The sequence below is a fragment of the Stenella coeruleoalba genome (assembly GCF_951394435.1).
Source record: "Stenella coeruleoalba genome assembly, chromosome: 11".
NCBI classification, from domain to species: Eukaryota; Metazoa; Chordata; class Mammalia; order Artiodactyla; family Delphinidae; genus Stenella; species Stenella coeruleoalba.
The window spans coordinates 47,094,113-47,111,886 of NC_137157.1; the positions used below are offsets into that span (position 1 = coordinate 47,094,113).

Here is a 17,774-nt window from a genome sequence, read left to right on the forward strand (position 1 = left end):
CCACTTACAACAATGGATATATCCAGGCAGAAATTCAATAAGGCAACAGTGGTATTATATTAAATGACACAATAGACCAGTTAAACTTAGTAGATATCTACAGGACATTACATCCAAAACCAGCAGAATACACATTCCTTTCAGGTACACCTGGAACATTCTCCATGATGCATCACATACTAGGTCACAAAACAAGTCACAACGAATTTGAAAGGATAGAAATTATATAAGGCATTTTTTCACAACAGTATAAAACTAAATCAATTGCAGAAAGAAAAACGGGAAAAGCACAAACGTGGAAACTAAACAACATGCGAATAAAACCCAGTGGGTCAATGAAAAAGCAAAGAGGAAATCAAAAAATACCTTGAGACGAATGAAAATGGAAACACAACTTTCCAAAATCTGTGGAATGCAGTAAAAGCAGTTCTAAGAGGGAAGTTTATGGCAATACAGGCCTTCCTCAAGAAACATCTCAAATAAATAACTTAAACTACCACCTAAAGGAATTAGCAAAAGAAGAATTAACAAAGCCCAAAGTCTGCAGATGGAAGGAAATCATAAACATTAGAGAGGAAATAAATAAAATAGAGACGAAAATACAATAGAAAAGATACATGAAACCAAGAGCTGTTTTTTTAAAAAGATAAACAAAATTGATAAACCTTTAGCCAGGCTTACCAAGAAGAAAAGAGAGATGACCTGCATAAACAGAACAAGAAATGAAAGAGAAGTAACAACCAATAACACAGAGATACAAAAAATCATAAGAGAGCGGAGGTGCTACTATGGCTTCCAGTGGGGTTGGCCTGACCGCTGCAAGGCTCGGCAAATGAAGCTCCCAAAATTCCAGACAATGTGGGAGATCGGCTTCAGGGCGTCTACCACTTCGCTACCAATAGGAATGACTTTCGGAGGAACTTGATCCTCAATTTGGGACTCTTTGCTGCCAGAGTTTGGCTGGCCAGGAATTTGAGTGACATTGACCTCAGCCTGGGGTGTAGCCATAAAGACACATGGAACTCTTGTGCTGTACTCAAACCTTCCAAAAAACGAAGCCTCCAATCTGTGACCATCACAAGACTTGCCCTGATGGCAGCTGAAATTTGATTCAGATGGGCACCTTACCTTCCCTGCCTGATTTCCTTTTCTTTGCTGAGTCCACTCAGAACACCCTTCTCTGGTCAGCAGACAGGCTTCAGCTAAAGTGTTGTCCTCTGTCCTGTAAAATTCTGTACATAATTCCTAAGTTTCTGCAGAAGGTGGTCTTTGCTCTTGTCCTGAGGCATAATGTAATGGTATTTTAACAAATAAGGTCTGTACACAAAGAAAAAAATCACAAGAGAATACTATGTACAGTTAACAAATTGGGCAACTTAGAAGAAATGGACAAATTTCTAGAAACATACAAAGTGCCATGACTGAATCAAGAAGAAACAGACAATTTGAACAGACCGATCACTAGTAGTGAAATTGAATTTGTAATTTGAAAAAAAAAAAAAAAAACTCCTAGCAAACAAAATTTCAGGACTGGACAGTTTCACAGGGGAATTCTACCAAGCATATAAAAAAGAGCTAATACATATCTTTCTCAAACTATCCCAAAAAATTGAAGAGGATGGAACTCCAAAATTCATTCTACAAGAGTACTATTACCCTGATACCAAAGCCAGACAAAGACACTACAATAAAAGAAAATTACAGACCAATATCTTCTATGAATATAGATGCAAAAATCCTCAACAAAATATTGGCAAATCAAATCCAACAATATATAAAAAGGATCATACACCATGAATTATTCCAGGGATGCCAGGGTGGTTCAATATTCGCAAATCAATCAATGTGATACACCACATTAACTAAAGGAAGTATAAAAATCACATGATCATCTCAATAGATACAGAAGAAGCATTTGACAAAATTCAACACCGATTAATTATAAAAACTCTCATCAGAATTGGTATAGAGGGAACATATCTCAACATAACAAAGGCCACTTACAACAAACCCACAGCTTACCTCATAGTCAGCAGTGAAAAGTTGACAGTCTTCCTCTAAATTCAGGAAGAAGACAAGGATGCCCAATCTCACCACTTCTATTTAACATAGCATTGGAAGTCCTAGCCATAGCAATCTGACAAGAGAAAGAAATAAAAGGTATCCAAATTGGAAGGGAAGAAGTAAAACTGTCACTATTTGCAGATAACATGATACTACACATAGAAAACCCTAAAGTCTCCACCAAATAACTATTAGAAGTAATAAATTAATTCATTAAAGTTGCAGGATACAATATTAGTATACAGAAATCTATTGTTTTTGTATACACAAGAAATTATCAGAAAGAGAAAGCAAAAAAATTCCCATTTAAAATCACATCAAAAAGAATAAAATACCTAGGAATAAACTTAACCAAGGAGGTGTAAGACCTATACTCTGAAAACTATAAAACCTGATGTACAAAATTGAAGAGGATACAAAGAAATGGAAAGACACCCCACGCTCTTGGATTTGAAGAATTAATATTAAAATGGCCATACTACCCAAAGAAATTTATAGATTTAATGCAATCCCTATCAAAATACCCATGATATTGTTCACAGAACTAGAACAAATAATCCTAAAGTTTATATAGAACCACAAAGAGCCTGAATTGCCACAGAAATCTTGAGAAAAAAAGAACAAAGCTGGAGGTATCACCCTTCCTGACTTCAGACTATACTACAAAGCCACAGTAATCCTGACAGCATAGTGCTGGCACAAAAACAGACACATAGATCAATGGAACAAAATAGAGGGCCCAGAAATAAACCCATTCACTAAGGTCAATTAATATAACAAAGAGGGCAAGAATATACAATGGAGAAAAGACAGTCTCTTCAATAGATGGTGCTGGACAACTACGTGTAAAAGAATGAGATTAGAACATTTTGTCACACAATATACAAAAATAAACTAGAAATGTATTAAAGACCTAAATGTAAGACCCAAATGTAAGACCGCAAACCATAAAACTCCTAGAAGAACACTCTTTGACATAAATGATAGCCATATTTTTTTGGATCTGTTACCTAAGGCAAAAAAAAAATAAAAGTAAAAATAAAAGCAAAAATAAACAAATAGGACCTAATTAAACTTAAAAGCTTTTGTGCAGCAAAGGAAACCATCAACAAGATGAAAAGACAACCTACTGAATGGGAGAAATATTTGCAAATTCTATGACCAACAAGGGGTTAATATCCAAAATATATAAACAGCTCATACAACTCAATATAAAAAAACCAACCCTATCAGAAATTGGGCAAAAGACTTGAATAGACATATTCCAAAGGAGACATACAGAGGCTAACAGACACGTGGAAAGATGCTCAACATTACTAATTGTTAGAGAAATACAAATTAAAACAACAATGAGATATAACCTCACACCTGTAAGAATGGCTATCATCAAAAAGTCTACAAATAACAAATGTTGGCAAGGATGTGGAGAAAAGGGAACCCTTGTACACTGTTGGTAGGAATGTAAATTGGTGCAGCCACTCTGGAAAACAGGATGGAGGTTCCTCAAAAAACCAAAAATAGAACTACCATATGATCCAGCAACTCTACTCCTAAGTATATATCTGTAAAAAAATAAAAACACTAATTTGAAAAGATACAAGCACTCGTGTGTTCATAGAAGTGCTATTTACAATAGCCAAGATATGGAAGCAACTCAAGTATCCATCAACGGATGAATGGATAAAGATGTGTTACATATATACAATGGAATATTACTCAGCCATAAAAAAGAATGAAATTCTGCCATCTGCAGCAATGTGGATGGACCTAGAGAATATTATGTTTAGTGAAATAAGTCAGACAGAGAAAGTGATATCACTTATACATGTAATCTAAAAAATAATACAAACGAATGTATATAGCAAAACAGAAGCAGACTCACAGATATAGAAAACAAAACTAGTGGTTACCTGTGGGGAGAGGGAAGGGGAGGAGGAGCATGTAGGAGTACGGGATTAAGAGAAACAAACTACTATGTATAAAATAGATAAGCAACAAGGATATATTGTACTTCACAGGGAATTATAGCCATTATTTTGTAATAACCTTTAAAGCAGTATAATCTGTAAAAATACTGTATCAGTGTGCTGTATATCAGAAACGAATATAATATTCTATTATATTAAATCAACTATACATCAATAAAAAGATAATAAATAAATATTTAAAAATAATAATAATTTTGTCTTTCCTACTTTGTCTGATCAGTATTTTACATAGTTTCAGGCATATTTTGATTTTTATTTTACAGCAGGTCTATGTTATTAAGCTTCTCCGAGAAAGAAATCAAAAGTGCCCAAGAATAAAGAATATTTCATATTCTATAACACAATAAAATCTACTGTTTAAAGGTGTTAGCTGACTCTTAAAGTGATGTGCTTATTAAGGTCAAGAAAATTGAAGATTTCAGAAATGCCATAGTTAACCATTTAAGGGAAAGTGGGGGAAGGGTACCAGAGAGATCAGAAGCTATAGCAGTGCACTGGACAGTGAAGAGGATGAGCTGTCCTAGAAAAGAGGAGAAGCAGATGGAGTCCCTGTTGCTTCCCATAAGGGGTCATTACCTTCAAAACTGTCAAGATGTCAAAGCATTTACAAGATTAAAAATATACATATAAGGTAAAACAGTTTTCCTCTAAAACATACCTAAAACCCAAGGTGTTTTCTGATGTAGGAGACATGTAAAATTTCCCACGAGGTGGTGTTTTTCGTATCAATGAACACTTCAAGCCCAATGTTAGGGAATGCACAGTATCCTCCTCATGTTCTCACCCCTAGGCTATTGCCTGACTAGTTATATCTGCCTAAATAATAGAGGTAGGGAAACCCAGGCTGGGCAAAGTCAGAATGCATGGAATTTCATTTCTGTATTTATTCAAGACATTTATTCACTGACAAGATAACTCAGATGGAAAGGCTTTGTGCATATGCAAAAATGGAAAGTAATCTCCGCTCAGGGCTAGGAGTCACCTGTAGAGTAGCATGCCTTATCAGTGTTGTAGACCTCCATTTGAAAACCCAGCAGATCCCAGTCAGGGGCATAAGCCCAGAACTGCCAGACCCTGTGCAAAACGCAATGGGACATAATTAATGCAGCCGCAAGGATCAGATCAGTAAAGCTCCAGACAAGTGTGGAGACTGATTTCAAATAAGATCTTTCGTTTCAAATTACTTTTAACACTTTAGATTTGTCCTGCAGAAAGACTGTACATGCTCCTTAAAGATAATTACTATCATGTGGGAAACTGGGGACAGCTTGAATGTCCCTCATAAGGAAATGGCAAAATAAATTATGGCATATCCATTCTCTGGAATCTTAGGCATTTGTTTAAAAGAATGAGTTTCGTCTCAAAATCCTGGCAGGGAAAAATGGCTACTTTTTTTTAACAAAACAAATATCAGAACAATGTGTATACGATTCCATTTTTATAGATTTTCCATTTTTGCAACATTTCCATTTTGCAAAGCAAGTTACTGGATGCAATCTTTGTGCACCTTCTCAGATTTCCTCTACTGCCTCTTTTTTTCTGAAGGGAACCTCAACACCCTTATTACACCCTGACCACAATCATTGCCTTTGCTGAGCTCCCTGAGATGGCTGGAGTTCAAGTTGGAACTTTGGGCCTGCGTAGCCCTTGCTTCCCACACACTGAGTCCTATCAACATCAAGTCATCACTTGAAATGCCACACTGTGAAGCATAGGAATTGGCTTCCTGGGTGGCTGTCAAGGGCTGAAAATATGGAGAGTTACTCTGCTATGAGGTGAAACTTGGCTAATCGGAAGTGAAAGGCAGGAGGCATTTGAGCAGAAAAATTCCCTCCCCTCCCTCTCTGCAGTGGACCACTCTGAAGTGTGATTTCTTCTTGCAGCCCTTCCAGACACACCTTCTGCTCACCTGCTATGTCTTTACCAGGCCTATTGTGAAATGTGGCCAGAGCAGTGACACATCACATCACACTGCTTTGCATCTTTCTTACCTCACTTCCACTGTTTCCTCACCCTCACCATCTTCAGCTTGCATTTCCCAAGTAAAGAGGCCACATGTTAATCCTTGCCTCTGCTTCTCCAGTCTAGAGGACCCAAGCCAAAACCACGAGCAAACTAGATATTGAGGCTCTATATACATTTGTAGTGAATGTATTACACATGCGTAGACCTAACTCTTTGCTTGTAAATGCATAGAAATATGAGAAGGATACACCTCAGACCTTAAACAGTAGTTCGCCTTTGCTTACGTTTTTTAATAAATACGTATTACCTTTATGTATTTATCTAAACAGTAAGTTAATACCATAAGACCATGCCATATTAACAAGCCTAGCATATGCTCCCCTGCTTTACTCCTTTGCAGGCAATAAATCATTGTATTTCTCAGGCAAAATTAGTCTATAATATTCTTAAAATTTTTAATCTGTGTGACAGTTAATCACACACTTCCCCCACTCACACACAGCCACCCCCGACACACACAAATACACACACTTCCTCCCTGCTGGCAGACTACAGTTCTATTTGTATTCACCCTTCCAGTTGTTCCCCTTGTCACCTTGGGAGCATGAGGGACAAGCCAAAAAAAGTGCAGAAAAGCAGATCAGAGCCATGATATCATGAAGGTCGTGTATTAAGCAACAGTGAAGACTCCCACCCCCAAAATTCTTGGTTTGTGAGATAAAAAATGTGCTCAGGGCTTCCCTGGTGGCGCAGTGGTTGAGAATCTGCCTGCTAATGCAGGGGACACGGGTTCGAGCCCTGGTGTGGGAAGATCCCACATGCCGCAGAGCAACTGAGCCCGTGAGCCACAGCTACTGAGCCTGCGCGTCTGGAGCCTGTGCTCCGTGGCAAGAGAGGCCACGATAGTAAGAGGCCCATGCACTGCGATGAAGAGTGGCTCCCGCTCGCCACAACTAGAGAAAGCCCTCACACAGAAACGAAGACCCAACACAGCATAAATAAATAAATAAAAAAATTTATTAAAAAAAAAAAATGTGCTCAGTGTTTAAGACACTTTAAATTGTATATTCTGTTAGTTGCCTTCAAACCATCCTGGGGTGACTCTTTATATGTATATGTATGTGCGTGTGTGTATGTCTGACTTTATATACATAATAATATGTAATGTACTATATATATTACCATCAGATACAGGGTATCATGAGAAGTTATATTTGTCTTATTTACCTTCATGTTCTCAGCTCCTAACATGGCACCTACACATTGTAGGAGGTCAACAAACATTTCTTGAATTGAACTGACAAACTCCATTCACCTCAATCTGTAATTTACATATTATACATCCAGTGGGAGGTTATAAAATAACAGAGAAGGTAAGGTACACACAAGAAAATCCAAATCACTTCTCATCCAAAAAGCTTAAGGCTCTCAGTAAAGTTAACAATAATCACCAAGCTGCATTATTTAAATCATATTATATTGCACTGTCTACAGGGTAGCAGCAAACTGCAGTGAAAATTAAAAGATCAGACTCCTGTTTCCATATTTTTCTAGATATAACCAATTAAAAACAACTTTTAAAAGAATTCTGGTTTTGGTACAGTAATCATAGTAAATACTTGAAAAGAAGAGTATAAATAAGATATTAAGACAACGGAAATAGATGAGTCACAAACAAAGAGTTCAGGTGGGTGATGGAAGCAGCAGTTACCCCAAGTGAGAGCTATCATTTCGTGACCTAGATCAAGGCCCTTGTCCTAAACCCGGTCTGACAACCCTCCCCTTTAGTAGCTCCAGAACTGCAATAACAAAACTTAGTCAACTTTAACTTACAGACACAAGCGGGAAAAACGGTCGATACAGGCAAATGATATTCATATATGCAATTTTTATTATCCTGGTACAATGTGGCAGGAAATATTCTAAGTGCTTGAGATTCAGCAGTGAAGCAAAGGGACAAAAATCCCCACCCACATGGCGTTTATATTCTAGAACTGGGGGGGAGTGGGTTGGAAGGACAGTAACCAAAAATTTCAGAAATTCATTTTAGCCCTTAGTTTCTTAGCAAGGCTAGCTCTGAAAAAAACTTGTTAGCAGCAGAGTTCTGTTGTTTTCTCCCCCCATCACTCTCTAGCCCCGTCTGGCCCCTTTTGCACCATGCTTCGCAGCTTCCCCGCCCCAAAAGCCCAACTACTTACTTGGGGCTGTGTGTCTGGTCAGCTGAATCTCAAGGTCTTGTGATGGAGTCCGCTAATCTGTTGCTGTTTTGTTTTGTTTTGTTTCTAAAAAGCTCTCCAGATGGCTCAGATGATCAGCCAGCCTGCTCCAGTTCTCTCTCTCCTCCTTGTAACCACCCATCAGAATTTACCCAATTTGTGTCTTTTTCCCCAAAATATGCTTACTGCATTCCAAGGTGGTGCTATTAGCTCAAACTAATGTGTTACCTCATTTACTAAGTTCATAATACTAAGGGTCTCTGACATTTGCAGAGTGCTTTTGTCTTAACAGAGCATTTTCACATACAGTGACCATTTTGTTCACCCTACTACCTCCAGAGATAGGGCAGGGCAGGTTTTGTCTCCCTCTTTTTAGACTAAACCTCAGAAAAGTGAATTGTTTGCCCAGGGTCGTGCAGCTGGGAAGAGCAGATGGTATGGGAATCCTTCCAGCCCCTGAACCATGCTGCGTCCCTCTCCTTTGTGCTGTTCTCTCCAGATGAAAATTTGAATTATTTTGATAACATTTCATTACAACTCTAATGGTAGAAATGTCAGGCACCAGAGTGGGCTGATGGAAAAAGATTCTAAGGCACGTGTCTTTGCTATCTTAAATCAACTAGATAGATTTTCTGTTCCACCTTCAGGTAGAACCAATGCTGTCAGAATCAGTATCGAGTAATAGATATACGACTAATCAGACTAAGTAATACGGCCCGTGGGCCAGTGTTCATTGGCAACGGGCTACTTTCTGTCCCTTCGAGTACGGTTTCTGGCTCCTCCTGTGTGCTGGCTGTCGAGAGCCAGCTGTCCCTCTCCCACACACCCCTCCACTCCAAGAGTCAGCATCCAGACAGTACCACTCTTCCCTCCCCCCCATATCTGATATTACTAGGGTGACCATATAACTTATTGTCTAAACCAGAGCAATTTGGAGAGAAAAAGAGGGCACTGTGTATTAATAATTATGCCAGGACAACAGGTATAAACCAGGACCCTACTTATCACCCCCCAATAAAAGGTGAAAACTTTTTTTAAAAAAACAACTGACTGAATTAACGTTTGTTGTTCTTTCTTAGTCTGCATCTGATAAAGGTGCCAGTATCTACAAATGTATCCTATGTCACAGGAAAAGAAAATATTCCTGAGAAGTTGCATGCTATAGGATGCATAGGAAAGCTAGCGAGTTAGGGAAATTTGTGAATGCTTTGGAAATGTAAATAAAAACCCTTTCATGATGCACCTTCCCATCTCTTACGTAAAAGTGTAAAATTTAAATTTTCTAAAACAGTTTCTTACTAGATAGTAATCTACACCGGCCAGTTACATGTAGTAGAATATTTAAATCCCACACAAACCCCGTGGTGCAGCGTAATATAGATCACATCAGACAGGACTCTGCCTTGTCAGGCATCATCCTGGATTAGACACTGCTGCCCACCCTAGCAACGAAATTCTTACTCATATTTTAATATTGTAAAATAACATATACTCGTTGTGAAAAAAAGTGAAAATATAGAAAAGTTAGAAGCCGGAAAACAAATCACCCACAATCACCACCTCTCAAGTAGCTATGATTAGCATTCTGGTATATTTATTTCCAAATATTTATATCTATATGACTTTTTTTTACTTAGTTGTGATCATACTATTATACATATAAAACGTATCCTGATTTTCACTTAAATTATATTCCATGTATTTCCCGTGTCATTAAAAATTACTTATAAGCATAACTTTAAGCAACTGTACATTAATCTATTATGTGGAGAACATCTTGTTTCCTTAACTATTCCCAGCTTGTAGGGCATTTAGGTTGTTTCCAACTTCTTCTTATAAACAATGCCACAATGAACACTTTGTACTAAAAGATTTTTCTGTACTTCATGTTATTTCTTGAAGCTAGATTCCAGAAACTGAAATTATCTTAAAATATATGAACATATTTAAGATTCTTGTCACATATTTCAAAATGCTGTCCAACAGGTTTTTATCCAGCTTATAAATATTTATCCATATTCAAAAATGAATATGACCCTCAGCAGCACAGAATATTTTCATATGTAAAACATGATATATGTTTTGTGTTTTGCATTTCTTTGATTTCTAGAGAGGCTTAGCTGTTTCTCTTATCCTGGATAACTAATTGTATATTCTATTCCATGAATTGTTTGTTCACATCATTTGCTCACCAGAATTTTTACTAAAATCACAAATCAGAAATATGTATAGCATACCTTTAAAAACTTCTTTATGTTCAGACTTAATAAAAATAACAAAAAGATACACTAAGAATTATTTCATGGGTTATGGAATGAGAATAATATACAATTTTCTATATAGAAAATTTTAAACATAAGTATTTAAGCAACAAAATTGTGAAATTCAGTGAGATCTTGATATTAATTTCCAACCACATTGAGAATTGATAAAATTCTGACCCAGGGAGGCAGCTAAGGCACTGCTCTCAGCCCTGGTCAGTGTGTCATACTCTGTATTCACAGTCTTAGTTCCCTGATTGTTCTGTGTTTGAATATTTAATCCTTTCTGCCTGCTGCAATAGAAACTGAAGCAGACGTTATTGCCATCCTTGCAGATAAGAAAACAGGGGTTCAGACAGACAGGTAACTTGCTCAGGACCACACGACTGGTAAGGAGTCCAACCCTTTCTGATTCAGAACCTCATGTTCTTTCCATTAACGTGCCTTTAACCTGAAGTCACATGTTTAAAAGCATTCAGGAAAACAAGGAAGCCAAGGACCTAAAACATTTACTGAAATAGCATCTATCAAGTATTAGAGATGTCTTAGCCAGACTACACTGAACATCAGTAACAAAAATATTCACACGCTCTTCATTATCGTTTTCAATTTTTATAAAAATTCCTACCTATCTTCAGCCTAGTTCTTTTAGGTACTATTTTATCTGAAAGTTAGTATAGCACAGTGAATAAGAGTGCAGCCTCTGAAATCCATCTGCCTGCGTTTTACTCCCAGCTTTGCCATTTGCCACCTTGTAGCCTGGGAACATTACTCAAATACTCAGTGCTCTCAGTTTCCTCATGTGTTAAAAATAAAAGCAAAAAAACAGGGCTGTGATGACAATAGTACTTACCACCCAGAGTTGTGGGGAAGAGTAAATGAGGTAAGTGGTGCCTGGTACATGGAAGATATTTGAGTAATGGGAGTTGTTGCTGTCATTATATGTATTAATTTCATTTAAACTCATTAGAACCCTGTGACCTGTGACAACCCTACTGTGATCCCCCTTTTACTGATGAGAAAACAGAGACTTTATACAAATTACGAAAGCATAACATAAGATGCTGTTCAAACCTTAAAAGGATCCCTGGCTCTAGGTGTGAACCAGATTTGAAAAACACAATACAAAGTGTTTTCACATCAGTGAAATACAGAAAGTTAAGGGAAGTAAGTTATATTTTGCACCAAAAACAAAATTGAGTAACATTAGACACTAACATATAAAGATTTTTATGAACATTGAATGGGCAAGAAACATTGCAGAAATTTTTAAATAGTTTTCTTTTTACCATGAAATCTTGGAAAAGAGACGGTCACTAACCTACAGGATCGACAGAGATACTGACAGATGTTGCAGTCATCCTCCTTTGTGCTATTTAATTACCACTTAGCCCTATTCTCAATAGGCTTAATGCTTGATTCAGATGCCTGTGACTCCTATTTGTAAATAATAAATGTATGAAACACATATTTTGTGCATCAACATACACTTTCATTTTGAAAGAAAAGTGCACATGCACACAAACACTTTTTTTTAACAAATCAATCTTTATCCTGAGAACAACCATACATCAAAACCCTAGGCAAGGTCACTATAACTTCAATATTTTTATAAGCACTGTCCTTAATAAATATGACATTAAGGGAAACAATTACACTCATCTTCTTCCTCCTATTTCCCAAATGTAGGGGAAGACCTTAGCGGAGGGATGGTCTCCTGCCGGCTCCTAGGAATCCCGGCCTGACTCAGGGAGACAAGTAAGCAGGGACTGGAGATGGCTGCAAATGTGGAGATCTAGAAGAATTGCCAGTGAGTGGCAATCCACGTGTGAGAAGCCTAGAGAAAGAGGAGATGGTGGTCAGCGAGGAAAGAGGAAAAATACAGACATGGGGGGAAATGAGAGGAAGGGATATAGATAGAGGACTAAAATGGCATGAAAGCCAGCAGATAGGTAAGTTCACCTCAAAAGGAAATCAAGCTGCTAAGAGATCCCTGGGCTGTAGAGGAGACAAATGAAATAGTTTATTTCTAAGGGTACTGAACTGTTAAGTCTGAACTGAGAGGTATAAAGTATGGCTAAAAACACAAAAATAAGCTTCTTAGGTAGCCTGTTCCTTTGTGTTTACAATAAGTACACACTCCATTGGACAGCAAGCAATCGACTTATCTATATATGTAAACTTGACCTGTGGTTTCTCCAACTTTTCATCTGCTGGAGGGATTTAATTGCTAGGACATCTATATTTGCAAATTTGCTGAAGTGAATGTTATCATCAAACAGCCTGGATGTAACGTGAGTATTTCTTGTACCATTTGGCTTCCTAGATTCATTTCAGCCATCCTAGAGCTCACTGAGTTTCAAGTTAGTATTGAGTCTCCCTGAGAAGTAAAATAAATATTGTGTAGAGAAAAGGGAAGAAGATTCAGATGGGTGGGGCTGGAGAATGGGCCATGGGAAGGGATCAGGTTTGCTAATATACATCAGAGAGGACGGATCATTTCTCCTGACCGAGACCCTCTGAAAACTGACCCCCAAAGTTCCCTGGGTCTGTGCTATTTCACACTTTTGTATATATAGAATGTAATCTCTCCCTACCTGACAATGGCTTTTCTATATGTCTGTCTCCCCATCTAGACAGTGAATCCCTTAAAGGCAGAGATGGAGTCTTATTCATATTTGTATCCCTAGCTCCTAGCACCAAGCTCGGTGCATGGCTGCTACTCAATATCTACTTCTTGAATGAAGGAATCAAATACTCAGATACATTTTTTTCCCTTTTTTAACCTGTGAAACGTTTTTATTTATGAAACTTCCTTAAAGCCTATAAAATAAGGTGGAATGTGTTGTTTTGTGCTCAAAAGCCCTTTAGCCCCTATGGCAGTCAATGGAAATTTATGTGATCTGATTATTTATAATGTCACCAAACCTCCAGAGTTGGACATAGACTGGAGGGTGGACCCAATTAAAACAGACAGAGGGACACACAAGTACTTTGCACAGCAAGTGATACATTAATATAAATAAATTTAAAGGCTATTAAAAATTCACATCTTGGGATTAACCCTAAAGTAGGTATTCTTAACTTGGGGTCCATGGAGCCTTAGCAAGGCCAAGGATGGACTTCAGGGGGCTTATCTATGAACCACAAAAAAAAATCAAAGTCAAAATGAGGTATATGAATATGTGCATTTTGCGAGGGAGGTGACGCATAGCTCTCATTAGATTCTCAAAGGTCTTATGATCCAAAAATAATGCAAAGAACAATTTATAGAAACATGAAAAGAAATATGCACAAGGATGTTCATCACAGCACTGTTTGAAAGTAAAAAACTAGAAACGATCTAAATGGACTTCAGTAAGGGAGTGTCGACACATACATAAAACGTGTGATAGGCAACATACATGTCACAGCATATTGTTCAGTTAAAGAGCTGATTACCACACAGCACCATATAAGATCGTCTCACTTATGGAAAATAATATGCATGTGTGTTGAGACATGGAATGGCTCTGGAAAGACCAAATGTTAATGGTTATTGTTGATTGGTGGCATTTGGGATATTCTTGTCCTTCCTTTTTACACACTCTGAATTGTTTGAATTGTTATAGCAAGCATGCTGTCATCTTAACAAAACCATAATAGTATTTTCAGGAATTGGAGGAGTTATTTAGAGAAATGTAAGGAAGGCAGAATCACAATTGGCAACTAATAGAAATTTGGAAATTATTAACCGTAAAGTTGGCATCAAAGAGATCACTGATGCTCTCCAAGCAGACAACAGGATAAGATAAATCATAAGGCTGACCAAGCGTGGCAATTCCTGTGTCCAAGTTTAGGCGGATTCAAAGCAAGTGACAAGTGGTCTTGGAAGTTCCTGGTTCCATCTAGCTCACCATGAACTGGTTTTTCTGTGAAGACACAGAGCGCCATACAAGAATAAGACGATGGGGACTTCCCTGGTGGCACAATGATTAAGAACCGCCTGCCAATGCAGGGGACATGGGTTCGAGCTCCGGTCCCGGAAGACCCCACATGCCGCGGAGCAACTAAGCCCATGCGACACAACTACTGAGCCCGAGTGCCTCGACTACTGAAGCCCACGCGCCTAGAGCCCATGCTCTGCAACAAGAGAAGCCACCGCAATGAGAAGCCCGCGCACCACAATAAAGAGTAGCCCCCGCTCGCCGCAACTAGAGAAAGCCCGTGTGCAGCAACAAAGACCCAACGCAGCCAAAATAAATAAAATAAAATAAGAATGAGACGATGTGTGTAAGAGGTAGAGGTAATTGCATATTATCATCTGTGGTTGAACCAGTCAGCCTGGTATGTGGCACGACCAGTTCCTGGAAGAGCTCAAACTGCTCATCATTTGAGTAGGATTAGAATCTTCTTTCCTCCTTCAGGGACAAAGACCCACTTTCAACCTTATGTTTAAAATGTGAAACTTCATTTATGAGATTCAAACCCTTCTCAGAAAGACTATGTATGAATGCACATTTGCCAACAGTAAGGGCTGCCCCTTCGGTATTACTTCACTGAACCTCTCTGGTTTGCTGTCACAGGAATCTGCCTCAAAAGCTATGCATTTTCAAAATGTTGCTATGTTTGGTGACCCTGGATTTTCACATCCTGGAGTAGCGCACCACAGTAATATTTGAGATGGGTGAGAGGAAGACTTTTCTTTTGTCAAGCGAGAGGACTATTATGAAAGGGAAAGCAGGTAATTTTAGGAGAGAATATACATTAGGAAGTTGTGAGTCTGGAAAATGATTCACTTAAAACTATCCATGTCCCTTTACCCCCTGGAAACTCTCATGTGTGCTCAGGGATGTGTGTAGCCCAGTTTGAAGGCCAGTGCTTTAGTCCACCTCCTTTATTCATAGATATGTAAACTGCAGCCCAGTGCAGTGGCCAAATCAAGACTAGAACCTAGATCTTCCAAAATGCAGACTAATGGGGTTTCAGCTCTATCACATTGCCCTTTATAGTGATCTCGGATAAATCTTTTCCCTTGTCAAGGCTTATTTTAATCACCTACAAAATGAGAGGGCTAGACTAGCCGATCTCAGTGTTAGATACCTTTTCTTTTTTCCTCCCATTCTCTAAACTTCTCCACTCTGCTCTGGACCCCCGAGGTGGATATGTTTAAACTGCATCACTGGGCTCCCTTGACCTCTAGCTTCTGGTTGGGTGCAGCCAATGGGAGGCCCTGCCATGAGCTTGGAAGGCAGAATGGGAGTAAGATTGGACCATTTGTTAACCTGATTCCCCTGCTTGGTTACCATGGGTTGTTTGTATCTTGCCCCTGAAGGCCATAAATCGTAATATCAGGAGTTCCTTCAAATTGGTTCCTGTATCATTTTCATATACCCCATAATTTTTTAGTACTTCCTGACCTTCTGACACCATAAAATGTTCAGGGTCATCTTATATTTTCCTTGGAATCAATCATTTTGGCAAGAAGCCTATTACCTATTTGCTCAATCCTAGTACACACATCAAGTAGTTTCAGAATTCCTGACCCATATCACTGCAGGAAAATTTTTACTAACTAGAGTCTAATATTTGTGCACAGTTCTGTCTTTAGTCTTACAATGTAAGGTCAAAATACTGTTTTCCAAACTTAGTTGGATTTTCCGCAACTTCTTTAGTATGGTCATGATGTCCGTTGGTAATACAATTGTATCCATTTGTTACTCTTTGTATTCTAATTTGGGCTCCGCCCCCCATTCTGGTTGATTTTAATTATTTATTTGGGGGGTATTTCGGTTCTAAGAGTGAGAGCCATACAAAAAAAGAATATCAGGTAAATGTCACTCCCCCACCCCTACTACCCCATTCCCACTTCCTTACTCTTTCCACTGCACTCCCGTCCCATCCCTCAGTAAATAGTCTCATTAGGTTTAATCCTGCTTAGTTTCTTTTGCACAGATGAACAGATACATATATATTTTGTTACCTCTCCTTGTGTCTTTCATAAAAGGGGGCACGTTATAGCAACTCTTCTTTTGATGTTGTTATTGAAGTACAATTCTCATAATATGAAATAAATCATTTTAAAGTGTTAAATTCACTGGTATTTAGTATATTCACATGTTGTAAAACCACCATCTCTATTTTGTTCCACAACATTTCCATCACCCCAAAAGGAATCCCCATACCATTGAAAAGTTACTCCTCATTTCCCCCACCCCACGGTCCCCAGAAATGACTAATCTGCTTTCTGTCTCTAGGGATTTACCTATTCTGAATGCTTAACATAAATGCAATCATACAATATGTGTGACATTTTGTATCTGGCTTCTTTCACTTAGCATAATGTTTTTGAGGTTCATCCACATTGTAGCATGTATCAGTACTTCATTTCTTTTTATGGCTGAATAATATTCCATTATGTGGATATACCACATTTTCTTTATCTATCCATCAGTTGAGAACATTTCAGTTGTTTCCACCTTTTGGCTATTGTGAATAGTGCTACTGTGAATATTCATGGACAAGTATTTGAATATCTATTTTAATATGTTGGAATAGACACCTAGGAGTAGAATTGCTGGATTGTATGGTATTTTTAATTTTTTGAGGAACCACCAAACTATTTTCCACAGTAGCTGCATCACTTTACTTTCCCACCAGCAGTGGATGAGGGTTCCAAGCTCTCCACATGCCTACCAGCGTTTGTTATTGTATGTATTTGTTTGTTTTTTAAATTACAGCCATCCTAGTGGGTGTAATGTGGTATCTCATTGTGGTTTTGATTTACATTTTCCTAATGACTAATGATGTTGATCATCTTTCCATATGCTTAATTTGCCATAAATATGCTTTTGTATTTTGGTTTTTTTACCCAATACATGCTGGAAATCACTCCATATCAATTCACAAAGATTGTTATTTCTTTTGCACCTGCATAGTAGGTGAATTTTGTGGATCACCATGGTTTATTCAACCACTTGCTTAAGTATGGGCATTTAGGTTTTTTCCAACATTTTGCAATTTAAAATAATTCTGCATTTAATAACTTGGTACATATGTATTTTCATATTACTAGAGGCATTCTTCAGGGTGGATTCCTCATACTTCAGGTGGAAATGGGATTCCATGAGGTCTAGTAGAAGCTGAGTCCTGGGTGTGCTTTTATGCAACCCATTTTTGTGTTTTTTATTGTTTTTTTTTGGGGGGGGGATATGTGGGCCTCTCACTGTTGTGGCCTCTCCCATTGTGTAGCACAGGCTCCGGACGCGCCGGCCCAGCGGCCATGGCTCACAGGCCCAGCC

General features: G+C 38.3%; 1 protein-coding gene across 4 annotated transcripts in view; it reads right to left on the bottom strand.

Annotated features, from left to right (window-relative positions):
* RAB3IP (RAB3A interacting protein) overlaps window positions 1-17,774 on the bottom strand; it is a 168,523-nt gene that overhangs the window by 62,913 nt on the left and 87,836 nt on the right. Inside the window, exons 1-2 of one of the 4 annotated variants that reach the window (XM_079938299.1) lie at window positions 2,023-2,114; window positions 1,129-1,280 (exon numbers count right to left, since the gene is read on the bottom strand). The exons of 1 other annotated variant lie outside the window; for it this stretch is intronic. Coding sequence is in view for 1 of the 3 variants with exons in the window: in XM_079938296.1 (XP_079794422.1) it covers window positions 2,023-2,027 (5 nt within the window). In the remaining 2 variants the exon portion in view is untranslated. Of the gene's footprint in view, window positions 1-1,128; window positions 1,363-2,022; window positions 2,120-17,774 lie in introns of those variants that run through there. 2 more of the 4 variants (XM_079938296.1, XM_079938298.1) reach the window with 2 other exon arrangements.